The 19,578-nt window shown below is 39.7% G+C and overlaps 2 protein-coding genes across 5 annotated transcripts; one reads left to right on the forward strand and one right to left on the reverse strand.

Annotated features, from left to right (window-relative positions):
- Nucleotides 1-1,333: 1,333 nt before the first annotated feature.
- On the reverse strand, nt 1,334-13,791 carry rtf2 (replication termination factor 2). The gene is made up of 9 exons (XM_077572878.1): nt 13,609-13,791; nt 13,170-13,264; nt 12,758-12,851; nt 12,524-12,663; nt 11,836-11,914; nt 4,816-4,926; nt 4,261-4,318; nt 2,296-2,361; nt 1,334-2,185 (listed from the first exon to the last, which is right to left on the reverse strand). Exons 1-9 carry the CDS (start codon nt 13,675-13,677, stop codon nt 1,983-1,985), a joined length of 915 nt encoding a protein of 304 aa, XP_077429004.1. The 5' UTR covers nt 13,678-13,791; the 3' UTR covers nt 1,334-1,982.
- On the forward strand, nt 3,125-12,575 carry gcnt7 (glucosaminyl (N-acetyl) transferase family member 7). Of its 4 annotated transcripts, none has more exons than XM_077572877.1 (5): nt 3,125-3,208; nt 6,511-6,623; nt 7,974-8,715; nt 9,738-9,833; nt 10,774-12,575. In XM_077572877.1, the coding sequence occupies exons 3-5, from the start codon at nt 8,019-8,021 to the stop codon at nt 10,992-10,994; spliced, it is 1,014 nt and encodes a 337-aa protein (XP_077429003.1). In that variant the 5' UTR covers nt 3,125-3,208; nt 6,511-6,623; nt 7,974-8,018; the 3' UTR covers nt 10,995-12,575. The 4 variants fall into 4 exon arrangements, with proteins under 4 accessions (XP_077429003.1, XP_077429001.1, XP_077429000.1 ...); XM_077572875.1 differs by having other exon boundaries at nt 3,143-3,208; nt 6,391-6,623; XM_077572874.1 differs by lacking the exon at nt 3,125-3,208 and adding an exon at nt 5,314-5,764 and having other exon boundaries at nt 6,391-6,623.
- Nucleotides 13,792-19,578: the final 5,787 nt, after the last annotated feature.

Below are 19,578 nucleotides of genomic sequence, written 5' to 3' on the forward strand. Positions count from 1 at the left end.
TTAAATCTGTCGTTACAAGTGTCTGTGATATTCGTTTTTTTTTCTTTATTTTAGGATGAAACGCATTCGATTCATTTCCAATTAGGAAGCTTGGAAATGATGACGGACAGTCAGAAATATTTCTATTTATTTATATTGACTAACCATTAATATTCTCGTAATTATCTTCTATTATTAATCAGGACAAATTAGTCTGTATTATATTGGGTTCAATAACTCGCAGGGACATTTCAAGATGAGATCATCCCAACCCCCTCAAAAGGCCGCATTGCCTCCGGGTGACGCAAAGAATCCGCTTTCAAAAAAAGTTTTTTTTTTGTTTTTTTGTTTTAACTGCTCCTGTTATCTGATCTTGCAAATACTTTGGCTGTAATTAATGAACACATCAAAGTGTTGTCACGAAGCTCGGCTATTGGATGTCCACGAGAGAAAAGAAGCTTACCTCTTGAACTCGAAAAACTGCCAAATTATTCATACGGAATTGACTAATTGCGCTGTAAAGGACTTGAGGGGAAAAGGCAGTGTTTAAAAAAAAGAAAAGAAAAAAAACCTGTGTGTGGGGGGAGGGGGGCGGTCGTAACAATTTTAGTTAGCCTACAGTGGAAATTGTAGGCCTAAATTGAAAGATTCTGAGAATGGTTCTTTTTAGGTTAACGTGGATTTAGTATAGTTCCCTTTTTATTGCTATGCTAAATTAAAATGTAATACAAGTATAGACTTGTGCTTGAGTTCAAAATGCAAATATACAACATACAACGACTAGCAAAGGCACAGAGAATATAATTAAATAAAAATAAGAAGTTGCATTTCATTGATCTAAGATTTGTACAAAAAAAAAAAAATCAAATTTGCATTCCATTAGTTTAGGATGTTAAAAAAAATATTGACTGGGGTAAAAGTATCTAGATAATAATGTATTTATTTTCTTGTTTCATTGGATAATAATTTTTTTTTTTTTTTATTGTTTAATTGGCTGAAATAATTAAATGCCAACATGAGGTTCTCCTGAAAAGTGTATATTCTGGAGGTGCCAGGTTTAACGAAATAAACTATTTTATCATTTTACTGGTCTGACCCACTTGACATCAAAACAGTCCCTTTCGTGCGGCAGCTACAGAATAAAAAGTAATCTGCTGACCTCTAGTGGTTGGATCGAGAGGTTACATCTAGTTCTAAACATGTGAGCCATGTGGTTTGCTAATGAGCTATGGGATTTGAAACTGCTGACGTCACTACGTGCAACACCTCGTGTAACGTACCATATCGCTTTAAAAACACAGCAAGTTATGCATATTCATCTCAGATTGTAATAAAGATTTTTCTGAAGCAGAAATTGACTGTATATGACTTTATTTTGACAGATGCTAATTCAACACTATTACAAATTACATCACATATTTAATGCCTTAAAGTGATAGTCAAGTCAAATATGTTGTTGACAATATTATGTTGTATATACTCCAAATAGCCTAAACAATTCAGAATAATATTGTGTTTGTGGAATATGAGTTATGCAACAAAACCCAGCCATTTGTATTCATTTCAAGAGGCGACCATTTTGCCACTTGCTGTCAACTTGAAAATGACATCACAAGCTCTCAGGACTCGGGTAACAACCGATCACGGCTCACCTGTTTTCTGAGTTTGGTCAAGCGACATTTGCAAGCTGAGAGGCGAGCGCGGTCAGTATGTCTTTTTCTCTGGACTGCAAGTGGCAAAATGTGCAGTCCACAAACAGGTATGATGTACTCTGGACATTGACAAAAATAATTCAGCAAGAAAACATTTTTTTCCACCTACCGATTTTTATTTATTTTTTAAAATTTGATATGTGAATCAAGACAGGTGAGCGAACACCTTTCGTAATATTGTGAATGAGGTTTTGGGAAAAACGAAAACTAAACATTGGGCATAAAAAGGGCAACGCTGTGAACACTTCTCAAAGCGCCTGGGTGGGAGGCGTAGGAGGGGGGTCTCGGGAGCTAGAAGTGGTATGGCGTGTGGGTGACCCAGTTGGAGGTTTGATCTTTGGTCCGCTTGGCCGAGGTGTGGGTTGTAAAGAGAGACTTGAAAGCCTCCGACTTCTCCGCCATCTCTTGGATGGAACGCTTGGAGGTCGCCAAATTCGGTCTGCCACCGTCGAAGGAGCTGGCGAGACGGGAGGCTCCTGAGCTCCCTGCCTTATCTGAGCGAGAGAAGAAAGGCAAAATAGAATGAGAAGCTGCAGAAGAACCAAAAAACAGATTTCTATTTCGATAAAGCAAATACACCGGTTGAAATTGTACACATTGCTACCTGATTGGCTGCTTTCGTCACCATTTTCAAGTGAGCAATTTCGTACTTCGTTCACTTCCGTGTCATCTGCAGAATGTAGATCACAACAAATACTTATTATTACTCATACAGCGGTGCCTTGAGCTACAAGTGACCAGAAGTTTTGAGATATGAGCTGATGTTGGCTCAATTTCTTCTCTAACTTGTGACTATACGAACTTAAATTGTGACAAAAAAAAGCAGCAGTTTGACAAATAGTCATTAATTCTTCTTCTTCTTAAAAAAAAAAAAAGATACTTCGAGATGTTTATTGTCACTGATGTTAATAACATGCCAACAGGAAGGGCTCCTGGACCAGACGGTATTCCGGCTGAGTTCTGGGGGGAAAAAAATATTGTATTTGGACATTTCCACTTAGGGGTGTACTCACTTTTGTTGCAGGGGTTTAGCTATTAATGGCTGTATTTTGACATATTTTGTGAGAACAATAATTTAACACCGTTATATAAGCTTTACACTGACTACTTTTAATGGTGTTAAAGTGACATTTCCTCAGTGTTGTCCCATGAGAAGATATAATTACAGACGCTCCCCTACTTACGAACATTCGAGTTGCGAACAACGGTACATACGAACATTTCTGCGCGTACAGTATGTCGAAAAATGTTTGGAAAGAAATGCTGTAAGTTAGATTTTGTATTGCGCGTAGTGCTTCTTTCCGCCGCTAATACCGACGATTGGCGCTGTGAGAGCTCATTGGAGGCTGAGCAACGTGGCGAGGAGGAGGAGGAGGAAGAAGAAACGCCGGTCCCCATGAAGCAGGAAATAACTTTTGAAGCCGATTGCAGCGACGACGAAGAATCTCTCATGATATAAAATCCTCCTCTTCCTCCTCCTTCATCATCTCCTTAAGCATCGAGTGCATCTTCCAAAAGTAAGTTAAACTTCATTTTATTTATCTTATTACGTACATGTACATACTGTGTGTGAAAAGGTAAGTACTCGGAGTGAATATTAGTACTGGTATTGGTCTGAAAAAAAAAAAAGTCTTATGGAACATCTCTAATGTTGATGAAGCCAAAATGATAAAGATCAGAGTATAATAAGCTAAAAAGAAGCGGCGCATGTGCAGGAAGGGGAAACGCGCACACGTCGCCTCATTTCACTGAAATTCACTTTGTGATTGGAGCTAAACAAATAAACTGCAGGTGTTTGGCAGCCGAGAGCCAAACAGGAAACCACGCCGGCGGAGCCGCACAGGAGTCGCGAGGCCTCTGATCTTGTTGTTGTAATGCGAGCGTGGCTCAAAACGACCGGAGCCGTACTGATATTCATATAGAAACGATGAGCATGATGTCGGGTCAGGGTGCGGCCACTTCGGAATCGTTTGTTTAAAGGCATTTGAATACATCATTGTAATGACCATTCAAGACTCAAAGCCAAATGAGCATGGAAAATTGTGGCTTTGTTTTGCGAACGATGCCAATGTGCACACAGTAATAGAAGACAGCTACGCACATACCCACCATTTGGGCTGAATTTGAAGTGTCAAAGAGTTAACTCTTTGACTGCCAAAAACGTTAAATAACGTTTAGTAAAATCCTATGGAGGAGTGCCAAAGACGTCAAAAGACGTTTGTTTCAAAACAGAGGTGAAACTAACCATTTTCTATTGTTGATTACTGAAAAACGGAGTAAGGTAGAAACAAACTTTATTTTCTGATGAAAGATGAGAGTCCAATCTTTCATTTGGTAGTATGTGTGTTTCCATAGTCCAAACACATAATTTTCTATGGACCTTGAAAGATCAGTCAAAATGCTTAAAATCGGCTGGCACTGGGGACAACCCGTTTCTGAAAACGTCCAAGTCAACTTCTTCGCATTCTCTCAAACAGAATTGATAACTATATATATATATATATTTTTTTTTTAAGGACAAACAGGATGAAAATGCAGCATCGGCCATTTGCATGCTTTTCACACAAACCTTTTGCCTCTGATGGGGTGGATGCAATTTCTGCTGCAGCTTTGCTCTTCTTTGATTTCTAAAAATAAATAGATAAATAAATACATAAATACATAAAATAGCACTATCAAATATTTTTACACCACAAGAGTTGACCGATGATCACATCGGTTAATTGAGTAATCAGATAAAAGTCTTATTTTGTCTTATTAATATCCTCGGATACGAAGCGCATTATTAAAGTGTTTGAACAAATGCCCGCCATCCATTTTATTGGCCCCTCGTGCTTTTATTGTTGACGATTTTACCGGCAAACTTTGGTCAAGCTTGGACCTGGTTAATGCACTACAAATAAAAAAAAGTTACTAAGAACAATCCACTGAGAAAGGAAGCAGAGAAATGAATAGGACTCTGCAGAGTGGCAGAGAGAAAACATGCTAAATAAAATCACAATCAACCATTTAACATGTTTGTTTGTTTTTTTTTATAAATGAATGATTTGAGGTACGTAAGCATTTGAGCTGAAATGCACTTAACTACAGTGCTGAGTGTTCACGATTGAATGGTGGAAGTCACCTTCGTTTTAGCTTTGGCTCGCCTGGCTTCCATTTTCTCCCTCAGCTTTTCCACCTCTTCCTTTGTCCCGTTGAGCACGACGACGTCCGTGTTCTGAAAGGGGTCCCCGCACTGAATTCAACACAAACCAAAAACATCAGACAGTAGAAACAGACCGCACAACAACTTCTATGAAATCAAGACTTTATTAAAAACTTCCCGCAGCACTTGCCAGATCAATTCCGCATCTTTTTTTTTTTGTTTGTTTTTTTAATCTCCCAACACCCTGTGATAGATACAATAGAACAAACGCGAGTCCGGAAAGCACAACATTACATGCGCTGAACTGATAAGTGTTAGAATGCGGTCTGGCTCATGAGACGGCAAGAGCAATCCGTAGTCCAACACAAATATGAAAAGCTCAGAGTAACTGGCGGGAGGACACGGGCGGTTTGGTTTCTATTGTGTGGCAGCAATACGGGCCCGGTGTGGGGGGGGGGGGGGGGGGGGGGGCTTGTTGCCATGTGCTCTGTACAACACAGGAGGGATCATCTCAGGAGCTGAGCAAGCACCAAACAAACTCGGTGGGCCGCAGACTCGACAGTGTCACAAACGGATGGCATCGACCTCCAAAGCAGAAACGGAGAGAGGGACACAGACACGCCGCCTCAAACTGGAACTCAACGCAACGGAATACTGTACATCCGAATAGAATAATGGAAAGTCGTGAGTAGGCAAGCATGTCAGGGATTGGGAGTGCGTGCGTGCGTAACCAGGCAGGGGACGATCATCTTGATCTCAGGGGGGCTGGCAAGTGCGTGAGCTCACGTGAGGAGAGAACAGCAACATCCCGCTTTTGATAAACCTCAACCAAGGACAACCATGAGCCAAACCTAGGACATCGAAAGATCTTTTGCTGCTTCAGATTTTTTTTTTTTTGATGGGGAAAGACAGCTGTACTGCATCACAGGTAACATTTTCCATGTTGAAATGTGAGATTATTTTAGTTACACACCCCCAAAAAAAAAAAATCTAGGCAAGGTGCTAGAGTTTGACTTGCAAATAAGTCCCTTTGAGTCTGTCAAACTGCGACCCACTCTTATCTGTATGTGAATGGAAGCCCAATCGATGTATCAGGATTACATTGTAAAATATCAACTTGTGTTTTCTCAATTGGCATTGTATGTTTTTTCCAAAGTAGCGCTGTGAAGTTAAAAGTGGATGAGCTGATAGACTGGCTAGTAGGTAGACCCAATCTTTTTAAAAATATTTATAATTGTACATGAAAATGTTATTCCTATAGTATTTGATTTTACAAATAGTCACTGTAGGACGTGAAACATTTTGTCCAAATAAGATCGCAAAAGCATCATCTGTTTTTTCTTTTTACATCATTAACCAATGAAGAAAGCTTGGTAAATGTTGCTTCATGAGGTAGATAGGGGAGTCTCAAAGGGAGGAAAAGAGCTCGCGTCTCATACGACTCCTACTTCAAGGCTCATTGTATCAATTAGCACCATCCTACAAACTTGACCTTCTTCAAAAGCCCTCATGAGGCCTGTTACAATTTGGCTATTGTGGGTGTCTCCTCTGCAGTTTCCATGACAACAACAAGGTCTACTAAGTGCCCGCTTGGGCGCACCAAATGCAGTTTTCTGTTGTGCCTTGTGGTGAGCGCCACAGTCTTTTTGGTTATTCAATTGACGGAAATTACAGCAAGGGAGCCCCCGATCCTGGCGCCGCTACCTTGTCGGCCTTTCTCCGACCAGTGTCAAGCTTTTCTTCCTGCCGCCGACGGAGGGATAAAATGGCATCGGCGTGACTGTCAGGTACGGTTAAAAACATATTTTGAGGTTTTTTATTAACCCTGGAGAACCCACTGGGTCAAATTTGGCCCCTATAAATTCTGCTACTCAAATAACAAAGACCTTTTTTTTATTTATACAAATTTAACTTTAACTCTTTGACTGCCAGACGTATTCAGAAACGGGATGTCGCCAGTGCCAGCCGATTTAAGCATTTTGACTGATCTTTCAAGGTCCACAGAAAATGTTGTGTTTGGACTATGGAAACACACATAATACCAAATGAAAGATTGGACTCTCATCTTTCATCAAAAAGTTTGTTTCTACCTTATTCCGTTCTTCAGTAATCAACAATAGAAAATGGTTAGTTTCCCCGAAATGCTGTTTTGAAACAAAAAGCGGAGAAAAAGAGCTTTTTGTGAAACGATGTTATTTCATGCACTCTAGTGAATTCTACACTTCTTTTTGTCCATGAATGATGCCACAAACACCTAAATAGTGCTTTACTTCTGTAATACACCACCACCAACAATGAAAAAGTGTTGATGGTGATGTTGATGTTGATGATCATCGTCGTCATCAATGTGCTCTTTATCGTTGGTCGATGTCTTTGAAAAAAACGGCTCGAACGTGAGCTGCTTGCAAGCGGCCGCCATTATGGCTTCTTCAGCCAATGTCCCCTCAACACTCTAGCCCCGCCTCACGTCTTCTACTGACGCCCACCCAATCTTGTCAAAAGAGAGTCATCGCTGCCCTCTAGGGGCCAAAAATAGTCATTAGGCTCACGAGACCTGCTTGAAACTTTCAGGACAGCTCCGCAAGCCATGCCAGCACACATTTCAAAAATAAAAAATAAAAAATGGGAGGACGTCTTTTAACGTCTTTGGCGCTCCTCCGTGGGTTTTTGCAGAACGTCATTTAACGTCTTTGGCAGAAAGTCCAGAGTGTCACTTCTGACCCCTGCATGGGGCCATCTAGTGGATGAATATTGCACTTACATGAGCCAGAGTGGTGGTGACAAGATGGCTGGCAACATGCCAATTTTGTTGAGCTGGAAATCAATCCAAACAAAACCATCTTCTCAGCAAACCATCAGATGGTAAAATTGTGTTTTTTTTGTTAATCTATTTCATATCATGTTGCAGAATGCCTAGGAGTATGTTTTATATATTTTTTTTTTGATAAATTAGCAACTCTGAGCTAGTTAAAAAAAAGGGTTAAAATTGAAAAAACATATTTTGGTGTTCAGTGAACTTATAGCAGTCATTTAATGTATAATTCATAATTTTCCAAATAAGAAAGGGGTTCTTGGGTTCTCCAGGGTTAAAGAAGGTGCTTTTATATTGCTAACCGCTTTAATCTGTTGATCAACAGATCGAAAGGTACATTACTGACAAGAATTTTCAGTGCTCCAATTTGATGGCAGACCTTCATTTCATTACAAGACCTCTGAGCCAAGAGGAAGCGGACTACCCGTTGGCGTTCATCCTAACCGTTCACAAAGAGCTGGAGCTTTTAGTACGGCTACTGCGGGCCATTTACGCGCCACAAAACGTCTACTGCCTTCACGTGGACGCCAAGGCCCCGCGGGAGTACCGAGCAGCCGTGCAGAATCTGGTGGGCTGTTTTCCAAACGTCTTCCTATCCAGCCGCAGCGAGACGGTCACCTACGCTGGCTTCTCGCGTCTGAAGGCCGACTTGAACTGCATGAGCGATTTGGCCGCGTCCAAAGTGGGCTGGAGGAAAGTGGTCAACATGTGTGGGCAGGACTTCCCACTCAAGAGCAACCTGGAGCTGGTGCGCTACTTGCAGAGCAAAGAGTGGCGGGACAGGAACATGACGCCGGGGATCAAGCAGCCCCCGCACATAGAAAAACGGACAAAGTTGCAATATAAGGAAATTGTTGGTTCACATGTAGCTCTCATTAAAAAGGGAGTGAAGAAAGACCCGCCTCCTCACAACCTGGACATTTATTTCGGGACAGCCTACTACGCTCTCACAAGAGACTTTGTCCACTTTGTTCTTGAGAGCCCCAAAGCCCGTGACCTCCTCGAGTGGTCCAAAGACACATACAGTCCCGATGAGCACTACTGGGTCACGCTCAACCACATCAGAGGTAAACATGAACGTGTATATTTGATACTAGAACTGATTAGGAAAGGAAATTAGACAACAATACAAAGAGCGCTCAATTGTAGATTGCCTGTTACATTAATAAGGTCTCTTTATTATCATTATGTTTTTTGAATGTGGTACGAAACTTGGGAAAGCATAGAAAAGCCATGCAAGCATGTGAAACACAAAACCTACACAGGAAGCCTGAACCAAACCGCAAAATTGTGAGGCGCACATGCTTACCGCAATCAAAATGTACTAGCGCCGCAGCACGTCATTTATTAACTTTTAGTTTGAACAATACAGTATTAACGCAAAAAGCTGCAGTGCGTAGCTTCGGTCGCTCTCTTTGGAATTCTGCATTACAACAAGAGAGCTGTCACTTTCATATAATGTAGGCTATGCCAAACACCCGCTTCCAAACCGAGTCATTCTAGAAAGTTAAAAAAAAAAAAAAAAAAGATTCTTTGGAAGAGGTAATTATTATGTGATTATTTTATGCTATAGAAACGCAAAAAAAGTTTGCTTAACTTTTTACAAGAAGCCCAATTCTGAGTAAAACCCATCATCATTTCTGGTGAGTCATTTCCCGTGCGTAATCGTCTGTGTACCAACCCTGGGAATGTGGTTGGTCGACATGAAATACAAAAGAAGAAACAGCAACAACAACAAAAACTTGTGAGGCAGTTCAGTACCCATTACTTGTGCCAAAACGACTATTTTGGTTTAGGTTTAAGTCATGAATTTAATTAAAACATAGTGACACTACCCTGCTGGGAAATTAAACGAAGAATCACTATTCATAATGCCCACCACACCTAAATGCCACAATTTCGGTAGTGAAGTCCTAGAATCAAGACGTAAATCATAAATCGTGGTGACATACTAAACTAAGTTTAACCAATGAGATGATTTTGAATTGAAAGACCGCTCAATCTTCTGTGCAATTGTGGTTATGTTCAGCTTCTACAAGGCCAGGCAACATTCTGACTAACTTTGTCTGCTTCTTTGTCCTATCTGAAGAGGCACCAGGCAACAACATCGGTGGTGGCTGGGAAGGAGGCATCCGGGCTGTCAAGTGGGAGGATCAAGAAGGGAAGGTGCACAGCGGCTGCAATGGTACTGTACAATTTGTTTTCCTAAAAATTTGGAGTTCTGTTTTTTCTGTTGATTTGTTGAAGCTACGGTGTCTCCTCCACACATGATTTAGAGAAACAACTGTTTTTTTTTAAACTAATTATCTAATACAGTGCAGAAAAATGTGTGTGTGATTTTTGCAGAGGGTAAAGAAAATACTCAAAGGTGTATTGTCATATGTAGGGGTGTCCCCCCCACCCCAAAATCGATTCTCATAAGAATCGTGATTCTCATTTAGTACAATTCAGAATTGAATTTAAATGTCCCAAAATCGATTTTATTTAAATTCTTTTAGACTGTCTTGCCCTTGTTTGTGTGTGATTTTATTGGGAACACTTTTCATGTTGTACATGATTTGGCCAATTAGGGGCAGTGTGGTTCCACGCGTTCTGATACACTGTTAAATTGTAGCCACGTTAGAGAGTAGAAGCAAAACGTCACGAATGAGTTATGCCAACAAAAGTTGTTTTTTTTTGCAGCATAGGAAGAGCATATGCTGGTGAATGTTAACATGCTTCTCTGTAAACATTCCTGAAGCGTTTTGTATGAATAGCCGTTCTTTTGGGTGATAATAGTGCTGCGCGTAGCGTGCTAATTAGCATTAGCGAGTCAAACTGGAGTAGACAATGATGATTATTTGCACATCTATAAATTGAAGCAGAAATCATTGTCAATCGAATCATTTTGAATCAATAATCGTTCTGAACTGAAAATTGTTTTGGAATCGAATCGCAGATTCCCACCCCCTATTATATAGCTACCAAAATTATATTAAAATAATAATACATTATATATTTTGAGTTGAGCGGAGTTCACTGCCACCGTACACCGGGCTTGTGTCTCGCATTTTTTGCTTGCAAATGAGAACAAGAATAAGCCTTTTTATCTGCAGTAGAAGAAAATGTCTCCTCTCGTTCATTAGGTCGTTACGTGCACTCAATCTGCATTTATGGAATGAAGGACCTGCCGTGGCTCATCAAGACGAACAGCATGTTCGCCAACAAGTTCGAGAACCACTTCTTTCCGGAGGCTCTGGACTGTCTGGAGCAGTGGCTCAGGAACAAGACGCTGGGCAATGCCAGCGTTCCCATAGAGTCGTCATGGCTGCTGGCCACGCGGGGCAACAGTAACCGCGACGCGTGAAATCACGGATGGTGACGCTGTCCCACGGGGTGACAAATACAGGAACTGAAGGGATGACGCGCCAATTGCTTTGAGCATTGTTTATCATTCAGACTGTTTAATGTACATTTTTGTTAAGTGTCTCTTAAATTGAAAGACCGCTGTTCTTTTGATAATTAAAATATATGTTCAGTATGAAAGATGACTCCGACATGTTTTGATGTCAATCTGTTTTGATAGAAAATATACTAAATGTTTTAATCACGAACTTAATCCTTTAACACAATGTTGCAATCATAATATATTTCTATGAGGTAAACAAATATGTCCACTTTAATGTTAACAAGAGTATCAAAAATGTGATAAATATGCTTTAATTGTATATTTACAAGATACAAATGTGCAATTAATCAATATTAACAATTTTAACCAATTCACAGCCCTAATATAAACACAATAAGATTCATATGCCGTTTTTTTTTATTTAAAGTTTACAACTATGTTGCCAGTTTATTGCTGAAAATTCCTATACATTCCAGTTAATTACCATTATTTCACAAAATTTGAGACACGTGACTACTTTTATTAATATACCCCTTATTTGTATTTATACATCCCCCTGACTTTAATCTAGTAGTTATGACTCTCAAATCACACTAACCTATATAACAATAAAATAAATGCCACTATTTGTAAAGAGTTGAATCTTAAATGCTACGCTGTTGTGCTTAAAATGCACTATAATCCAAAATAATCATCTGACCAAATCATGTGATGGTGTGTTGTCTAAATAAGGCAAAACTGGGTGTGTGTATCATTCAAAATAAAAATAAAAAGTCATCCGGTAAAAAGTCCCATTCACCTTGTGGCAGATTTCTGTCTTCACTTCCTTGAGGGCTCGGTCAGAGAAGACACAACCGCACGTCTGCAGGTAACAGAACCTGAGAACAGAAACATCAGCAACATTGCAATATGTGTATTTTTCCCTCATTTATTTCTGTGTACATTTCAAGTGACACACTGACGCAGCCACAAACTGCACATAAATAACTCCATAAACATAAATACCAGGTGACCGCAACCCAGAGAGGAATAATGACAATAATACATGTATTAAACATTACATGACATTTAGTTGGCCTGGGCTAACTTCTCCCCCCACCCCTATTACTATCCCATTGATTTAAAACAAGGTTAACATTGATATGACTCAATTGGCATCCTTCCACAAATATTTTGTTTTTCTAATGATGCTGGCATATTTACATCATATTTAATTGTCAAAGATGACGTTGTAGTTGAATGTGTTTGTGTTGTTTGAGCAGACTCGGTCGGGCGTGCATATGTGATCGATTGGTGTATTTTGATGACGCCAAGCTCGAGGAAGTTTAATCGATCTGTAGGTTGTGTGCGACTTCCGACATGTTAGAAGAGGCGAGACTGGTATCTATGAATTTTTTTTTGCTTTGCCCTGCCAATTATGCCACTCATGGGAATTGTGTCACTTGAACCATGCAGCATAAATGCAACTTCAGCTTGTTTTTTGTTACCTGTGCTTGCCGTTCATCTCCAAACCGACAACAGGGCAAATAAACATTCCACAATTGATGTCCTCATATCTGTCTCCTTTGGTGCTCCTTCTCTCTCCCCCCCACTCTGGGTTATCGGTCAAGTTGAGCTCTTTTATGTCCTGCAGAAAGAGACATAGAAAAAAATTCTTAGTGTGGATTAAAAAGGGTAGTAATGCTGAGAAAATGAGAAAACCAGACAAAGCATAAACATACCTTGGTTCCACGGATGTGTGTTACAGCATCAGTGTTGGGTCTCTCAGCAGTCTTATCCAGAAGATACTCAATGACGGCATCTTTGTTATAAAGCCTACAAAATGGTATCATTGTGGGTTAGGTGTAGTCAGTGCGCATATTTTAACATTTGATTATTTTTTTTATGCTGCAGTAGAAAATATATGGATTAACAGTATAGAATGAATTTTAATTTTAAAATTTGAATTTTAAGTTCCATCTTATCCCGACCTACTGATAATGTAGGTTTTTGCCATGGTATATATTGTACCAGTATTGCTATTGAGGCTCTTTACACAGGAACAGTAATAAAAGACAGAAATTTTGTATTGTGACAACACCGTTGATGATCATTTGATTGATATTGATGAACAAATACAACGAGATGACGGACCTTCCCAGTTCGCAGGCAACAATTGGACGTCTGAGTTTCTCCTGACTTAGGGCACAGTACTTCCATTTGGCGGCCAACTCTGCATTTTTGTCAACCTGCAGGGTATTTGGAAGAACACTTTAAATAGTCACAAACCAAATTACACGTTCACGTCTAGTATGATGACGTCCAAGAAAGATAAACAAACCAAACTGAACCACACGTTAGACTCATGTTGGGCTTTGCTTCTTGCGATGGCAATCAAATGTTTCTCACCATGTCATATTCATTAATGTATATCTTTAAAAATAGAAAACTCGCAAAACACGAAATGGCCCGTGGCCAGTTACAAAAGTGAAAGATAGCTCTTGTTGTCTCGTAAATAAAATCTAACAAAGTTTTTAGCCATTAGCTAACTAGCTGTTAGCAACCTGGCAAAGCGACACGACGCGAAACTAACCTTCTCCACTTTCTTGGGACCTTTCACCAACTCGTGTCTTTTTGGAATAGTTCCACCATCACATCCCATTTTGGAAGAGTGGAAAAGTATTCCTTGTTTTAGTCTAAGGTTGGCGAACGTCGGAATGTCTCAGTGGGGAAAACAAACAACTGAGGTACTTCCTGAATGAACCGGATATCCGTTTTCTTTGTTTGACTTTTTGCCGATTGAATAATCAACGAAATTGTACATTTTCGCCACCTACTGGTTCGGAGTGTGGACCAGCGTGTACTGTATTTACAATAAAATAAAATAAAATAAACGCTATACTGTGTCTATCAGTTGTTTTTGTCTGAGATATCTGATTTCAAAATCTTGTTTTTTTCTTTTTTCTTATTTTTAAATTCTTCTTGTTATTAAAAATATTTCCAGTAGTGTAGATGCTACTTGCCATATTACTGCCCTAATCAGATATTAAGGGAAAAAAATCACATGAGTGACTGCAGTGCTTGAGTGCATTATTGTTTGAAAGTTTAAGTCATTCTTAAAGCGAAAAGGGGAGTGATTTTGAATAAAAATTGCAGAACATCCTTGATTAGCTTTTTTTCCCCCTCCAAACCTAAACATTTTAATGATCATCCGCCAGGAGCAGTCATTGCATATTTTTTCAGGTCTGCACAAGTCAACTCCGGTTGAGCTCTTGATTGGAAGCAAAATGGAGAACCACAAGATGTTGTTGTTGTCTACAAGAATGGTTTGTGGTACTTTCTGCTCTTACTAGACACAAGTAGCTGTACTTCTACTTCAGCACCGAGTGACTATTGATACCTCAGCAAATCTGTCAAGTCTGTACTTGTGGCTACATGATCTGTATTTACTAAAAGCACTAAATTGAAAATAATATAACCAGTCATTGGAGTAGCGTGCCATCAATTCACACTTTCACAAAGTAAGCACAGATGTACGTAAATTCTTGAAATGACAGCAAATGAGGGCGATGTATCGGGTGAGGTGACCTGCATCGCTCGCGCCGATTTGACCTTGGGTCAGCAACTTTGGACTGTCCTTGTTCTCCTCAGATGCTAACCTCATTTATCCGCACGAATCTCCGAGGGCTTCACACATTCCTTGCGTTTCTCAAGTGTTGTCTGTCAGCACCTTCTTCTACTAAAGAGACACTGACAGCCATTAATTATCACGCAGGCTGAACGAAGGGCATCGCCGTCTGCTGTGTCTGTGTGTTATACAACCCGTACACACACTCATGGAGGGAGAACACCTGGCCTCCATTGGCCTTCATCATGTTTGACAAATGAGTGTAAATGTTTTGTCCTCTGGGAGAATCCAATCACCATTAAGTCTGCTTCGCAAGCGTATTCCGGACTTTCTCAAACTTGCAAATGTGGCAGCTACAACAAGCTGTTGTAGCATTTTTAGCGCTATTGCACTTTTTTCTCCCCCTCACTATAGTGCGCTAGTAGAACGTCTATGTCTTGCTAGTGAGGTAAAATTGCGCATTAGTTGATATCTGCGTGCTACTAGCGCTTCACGAGTGGTAGCCTACTAGAAGCAAAATGTCAACAATAGTGGCCAGTTTGGCCTTACACTCGTTGGATAGTCAATAAAATCTCAAATGGATTTCCATCCAACATCAAGTCTCTAATTTCTGTCCCCCCCCCCTCATCCATCCATCGGCAGCAAGTTTCAAACCTTTGATGTTGCAGTCAAAGCAAAATCCTCACAGAAGAATGCGACTGCTGCCCAACAAATGAGGACCGATTGACAACGTTGAATCAATGTCATATGTTGGATCTGTAGAATTTCTCTGTTCTTTGTCCATTGCATATTACATGGCCAGGACATTGATCATTGATAGTGTAGTGATTCGCACAGCTCTTTTGGGGCAAACAGACTACCGTTAGTTGTGTAAAGTGCTTTTTCTTTTTCTCTCTTTCTTTTTTTTTTTTTAACCTGTATTAGCAGTATAATTGTCTTATCAGGCTGAAAGTATATTTAACCAGGGTGAAATGTTTTCCAAGATCCAAAAACATCCCCATTTAAGCCTTCTATATGTTTTCTAGATAATCCAAAACGGGGGAGTTGGAGAAAATTGAAAATATGTACAAATATTTCATCTTTGAGTTTCTTCAAAGGTTATGATGCCAAATTTGGCGTTAAAGGGTTGTTACTATTCGGGAAATCCAGTGAATTTGCATCTGTGATGTATCTTAGAATAATGTTATACCTTGGATGTTGTCTTTGAAAATATTAGCCCGGCTCATAAAACAGCTGTGCATCCTGAACAGGCTTAACGAATTACATTTGCTTTAACTTGTGTGAAAATTTAAGAATTTAAAAAAAAATCCCCATTTGCAAAGGGCCATCATCATTTGCAATAAATGACATATTTATAATATTTACAATATGTTTTTACCGTGACAAAAAGCAATCGCGACTTCCTTCCTTCACCTTGAAGATAAACTTGAACAAACTGTCAAGCCGCTAAAATTCTTATTTGTTCAGCTGCATTTACGTCTGTGAAAATACGAAGGTCCACCCTTTATCTCCGCCCACCTCGCAGTGAACTGCTGCTGCTCTCTTATAAATGACACGAGTGTGTATTTTGTGCAGTCCGGTGCCTTCGACAGCCAGGTGGCCATCAAGTGACGCTTTTACTGGTCACTGCAAGGATCATTTTGACACGGCTGATTGCTGTTGACTTAAAGATACATGTAACACACACACACGCACACTCCTTCTCCTTTCACCTGTAGCCACGCATGTCTGCAGGTGTAAGAGTACATTTGCTCTCCAGGTGTGAAAGGAAGGTTGATTGTAGTTCATCTGAAATCTCTGTGGTGACAGACGCTGGTCTATAACAGAAGTAGAGCGTGCGCAAGCGGACTGTGATCCTCCGTTTTCTGCATGCACAGATGACGTTGGGGCAGGTAAGGCCCCCATCAACATTCCGAAACACCTTATCACTGTCACTCTGGAGAAATTCCTTCTGATCAATCCTAATCTCTTCTGTCCTGGCTGGGATTAATTTTGGCCTAAAAGCCTCGAGATGAGGGCTTTAAATTGATTTGCGTATTGAACTCGAAAGGCCCGGTGAATTTGGACTGGTGTGATATACAGATCTGATTAAAATTCACATTTGTTATGAAAGTACAACGGGTTTTGTTTGACTTTTGACTCGGGTCCAGTTCAAGTTTGCTATTGTTCCCGAACTAATTAAAGTCTGGCTTATTCATGCGAACAGAGGGCTTGTTTTCGGAAAAAGCAAATATGGATAACAAATATGAACAACAAGCAAGCAAGGTTCGTTGTGTTCATTTGTGGCAGAATGCAAATGCATACTTTTGCAGCCGTAATTGAACAGAATTATCGTATATTATTGTTCCAAAACGTCCTGAGTAAAACGGAAATTTAAAGGAACACAACACTTGAACGTTCATTTTCCGTCATTTTATTAGCAAGTGGGTATGAACATTAACAATTCAAATGTCAATGGCGTCTGATCCTCTGAAAACAAATTAAGATGATTAAGTATCACAATAATGATATACCATGTAAAATGCCAGATTGGACATTTTTGACCAGTTCACGTCATAACTGTGACTGTAACATGATATTGTTCATTTTGGACTTGCTGCCTGGTCCATTGTGCTATAAAAATGGTCACGCATTAACATACTTTAGATAGCACTCTTAAACATCTCAGGTGTCATATGTTCCTTTGAGAAAAAAAAAACATTTACGTCGGGAATGAAGCAAGCCATAAAACCGTTCCATTGCGGTTGCATAATGTGCGACACCCGTGACGATTGTCATCCAAATTGACTTGCACACGGCTATTTATGTCCATACACTGAAAATATTAGAATGAAACTTGTCACGGTGCGGAGTGGAGGACCCAAATGCAGGGAGGCAGGAGAACCACAGCAGGGATGCATGTAATGCTGAAAACTATTTATTGAACAAAAACACTAGCAAGGGTACTGGGTACAACAAAACCAACAAAGATCTGAAAAGACCAAAAATCAAAGCAACAACAAAACACAAGAGTGGTGACAGCCACAATGATCCAACAAAGACTGAACAAAACCAGGGAACTAAATACAAGCCAACTGACGAGACAACGAGAAACACCTGGACAAGACACAAGTGGCTGGGGGAGCTGATTGGATGGCACAAGGGAACAGGATGACGAGCACAGGTGCAAACAAAACCTTACAAGTCACACAGGACACCAATCATAACAAAACTCTTGTTGCCTCTTCTGGTTGCCTTGTAGAAAAGGAAAAAACAACAACATAACAGTGTGATTGTCACAAAAATTTATGTGCACGTGTATATGCATATCTTGATAATAGTCTGAAAAATATTAGCACGCAGGTCGCAATATTTTGGATTTAGAACTCATTTGCGCCCCAAAACATATAAATATGTTCTATTTTAAATATTACCATGCTCGCAAAGACGTATTTATGCATTTTTTTTGTTTGAAGCAATGGTAGTTATTACAAAAACGGCCGGCAGGTGGCAGCAGAGTATAAGAGATCAACCAGGGCCATGTTGCAAAAAAGCTTTTTGCCCTTCTGGATAGCCACAGATTTGTGAATAATGATGACATTTTGCTATATTCTAATGCTAATTGTTGCTAAACGGAAACAGATACCTTATATATCAGGCAGCTTCATCCATTTTAGGTGCAGTCTCGAGCAGAGATAATCTGTGGGGTCGTGGTATTATATAAATTATTCACTTGAAGTCCAATAATCCAGAAATGGACATAGAAAAACAAAAAAAAATATTTATTTTAAAATGTATTTTAAGAATCAGCGCTTTCCACCATTGTTTGTTTGTCCCAATATACATAATGTATATAAGCATTTTAAAAGACGTGAAAGGATGTGAAAAAAGAAAACACAGAACACTTTTCCATTTTTTTCTGTTTTGCTTTTTTACCATCATCAAATTAGCAAAGCAAAGTGTCCCAAATGGAACTCTATGCCGCACACATCTCCAATTGTTTTGCAGCAACGATACCAGAGCAAGAAAGCTGAGAGGGGTAAGATGGAGGGTGCGGGGGTAGTGGTGGCGGTAGGAGGTGGGAGAGCTGGAGGAGAAAGTAGTGCAACTGTCATCACAAACAAGAACCATCTGTCTCATTTGTGTAACTTGTTTTCTTTTAATATGAGAACTATGCCTGAGAAGATCTCGGAGTTTGAAAGGGGCCAAGGAGGAGGCTGGTTTAAAGCCAGTCCGTCTTCTTCTGGAGTCTGAGCGAGTGGCATTAATATCCAGGCAACCTGCAATGTTAACCCTTCAAATGCATCATCGGCCAAAGACACCCAATATAACAAGGGAGCGCGGAAAGTTTCACACATGATGGGGAAGTCGTTTTCACGAAAGTCAAGTGGGGTAGTGGAGCAATGCGCTGGCAAGCAATGCTGCGAGAGGGTTTGAATCTCAATGGGAAGGTTGTCGGTGCAAAAACATGTACAGTAAAATTAACTGAAGAATCCATACTAATTCTACAAACATTTAATTGGAAAATAAGTCTTTTTTTTGTGCGTGAACACATGCTCAGTAATATTGTAACATATCGTTGCTGCTATGTGAAAAACATGTGCCTCTTTTGTCAAATTATTATAATTTTTTTTACATTTTGGAATTTTTGCGATGAAACTGAATGCAGACCAGGGTTATTATATTTTGGGAATTTTCATTTTAGTTAGTTTTTATTTCGTTTTGAGTTTTGTTTTTTAAATTTAGTTAGTTTTAATTAGTTTTCAGTATGGTTCTGTTTTTATAAAAAAAACATTTTAAATGCTGAGTTTTAGTTAGTTGAAATAAATATACTTAAAATCACATTTAAAATCATCTCCAAAGGCTGATGTATTATATGAATTACCAAAGACTAAAATGAAGGGCATTTGCGCTATAATTATAGTTAGCTTTAGTAAAATGTAGTTTCAGTTATTT

The sequence above is a fragment of the Vanacampus margaritifer genome, chromosome 8, assembly GCF_051991255.1.
Source record: "Vanacampus margaritifer isolate UIUO_Vmar chromosome 8, RoL_Vmar_1.0, whole genome shotgun sequence".
NCBI lineage: Eukaryota > Metazoa > Chordata > Actinopteri > Syngnathiformes > Syngnathidae > Vanacampus > Vanacampus margaritifer.

Excerpts from the sequence above, each read along its gene's own strand:
- gcnt7 (XM_077572875.1), top strand. The coding sequence starts at position 6,396 with ATGACAACAACAAGGTCTACTAAGTGCCCGCTTGGGCGCACCAAATGC. Across the intron at positions 6,624-7,973 it reads GGCATCGGCGTGACTGTCAG|ATCGAAAGGTACATTACTGA; the intron begins GTACGGTTAAAA and ends GTTGATCAACAG. Across the intron at positions 9,834-10,773 it reads GGTGCACAGCGGCTGCAATG|GTCGTTACGTGCACTCAATC; the intron begins GTACTGTACAAT and ends CTCGTTCATTAG.
- rtf2 (XM_077572878.1), bottom strand. The coding sequence starts at position 13,677 with ATGGGATGTGATGGTGGAACTATTCCAAAAAGACACGAGTTGGTGAAA. Across the intron at positions 12,852-13,169 it reads GTTGCCTGCGAACTGGGAAG|GCTTTATAACAAAGATGCCG; the intron begins GTCCGTCATCTC and ends ACCATTTTGTAG. Across the intron at positions 4,927-11,835 it reads AGACAGAAATCTGCCACAAG|TGCGGGGACCCCTTTCAGAA; the intron begins GTGAATGGGACT and ends TGTTGAATTCAG.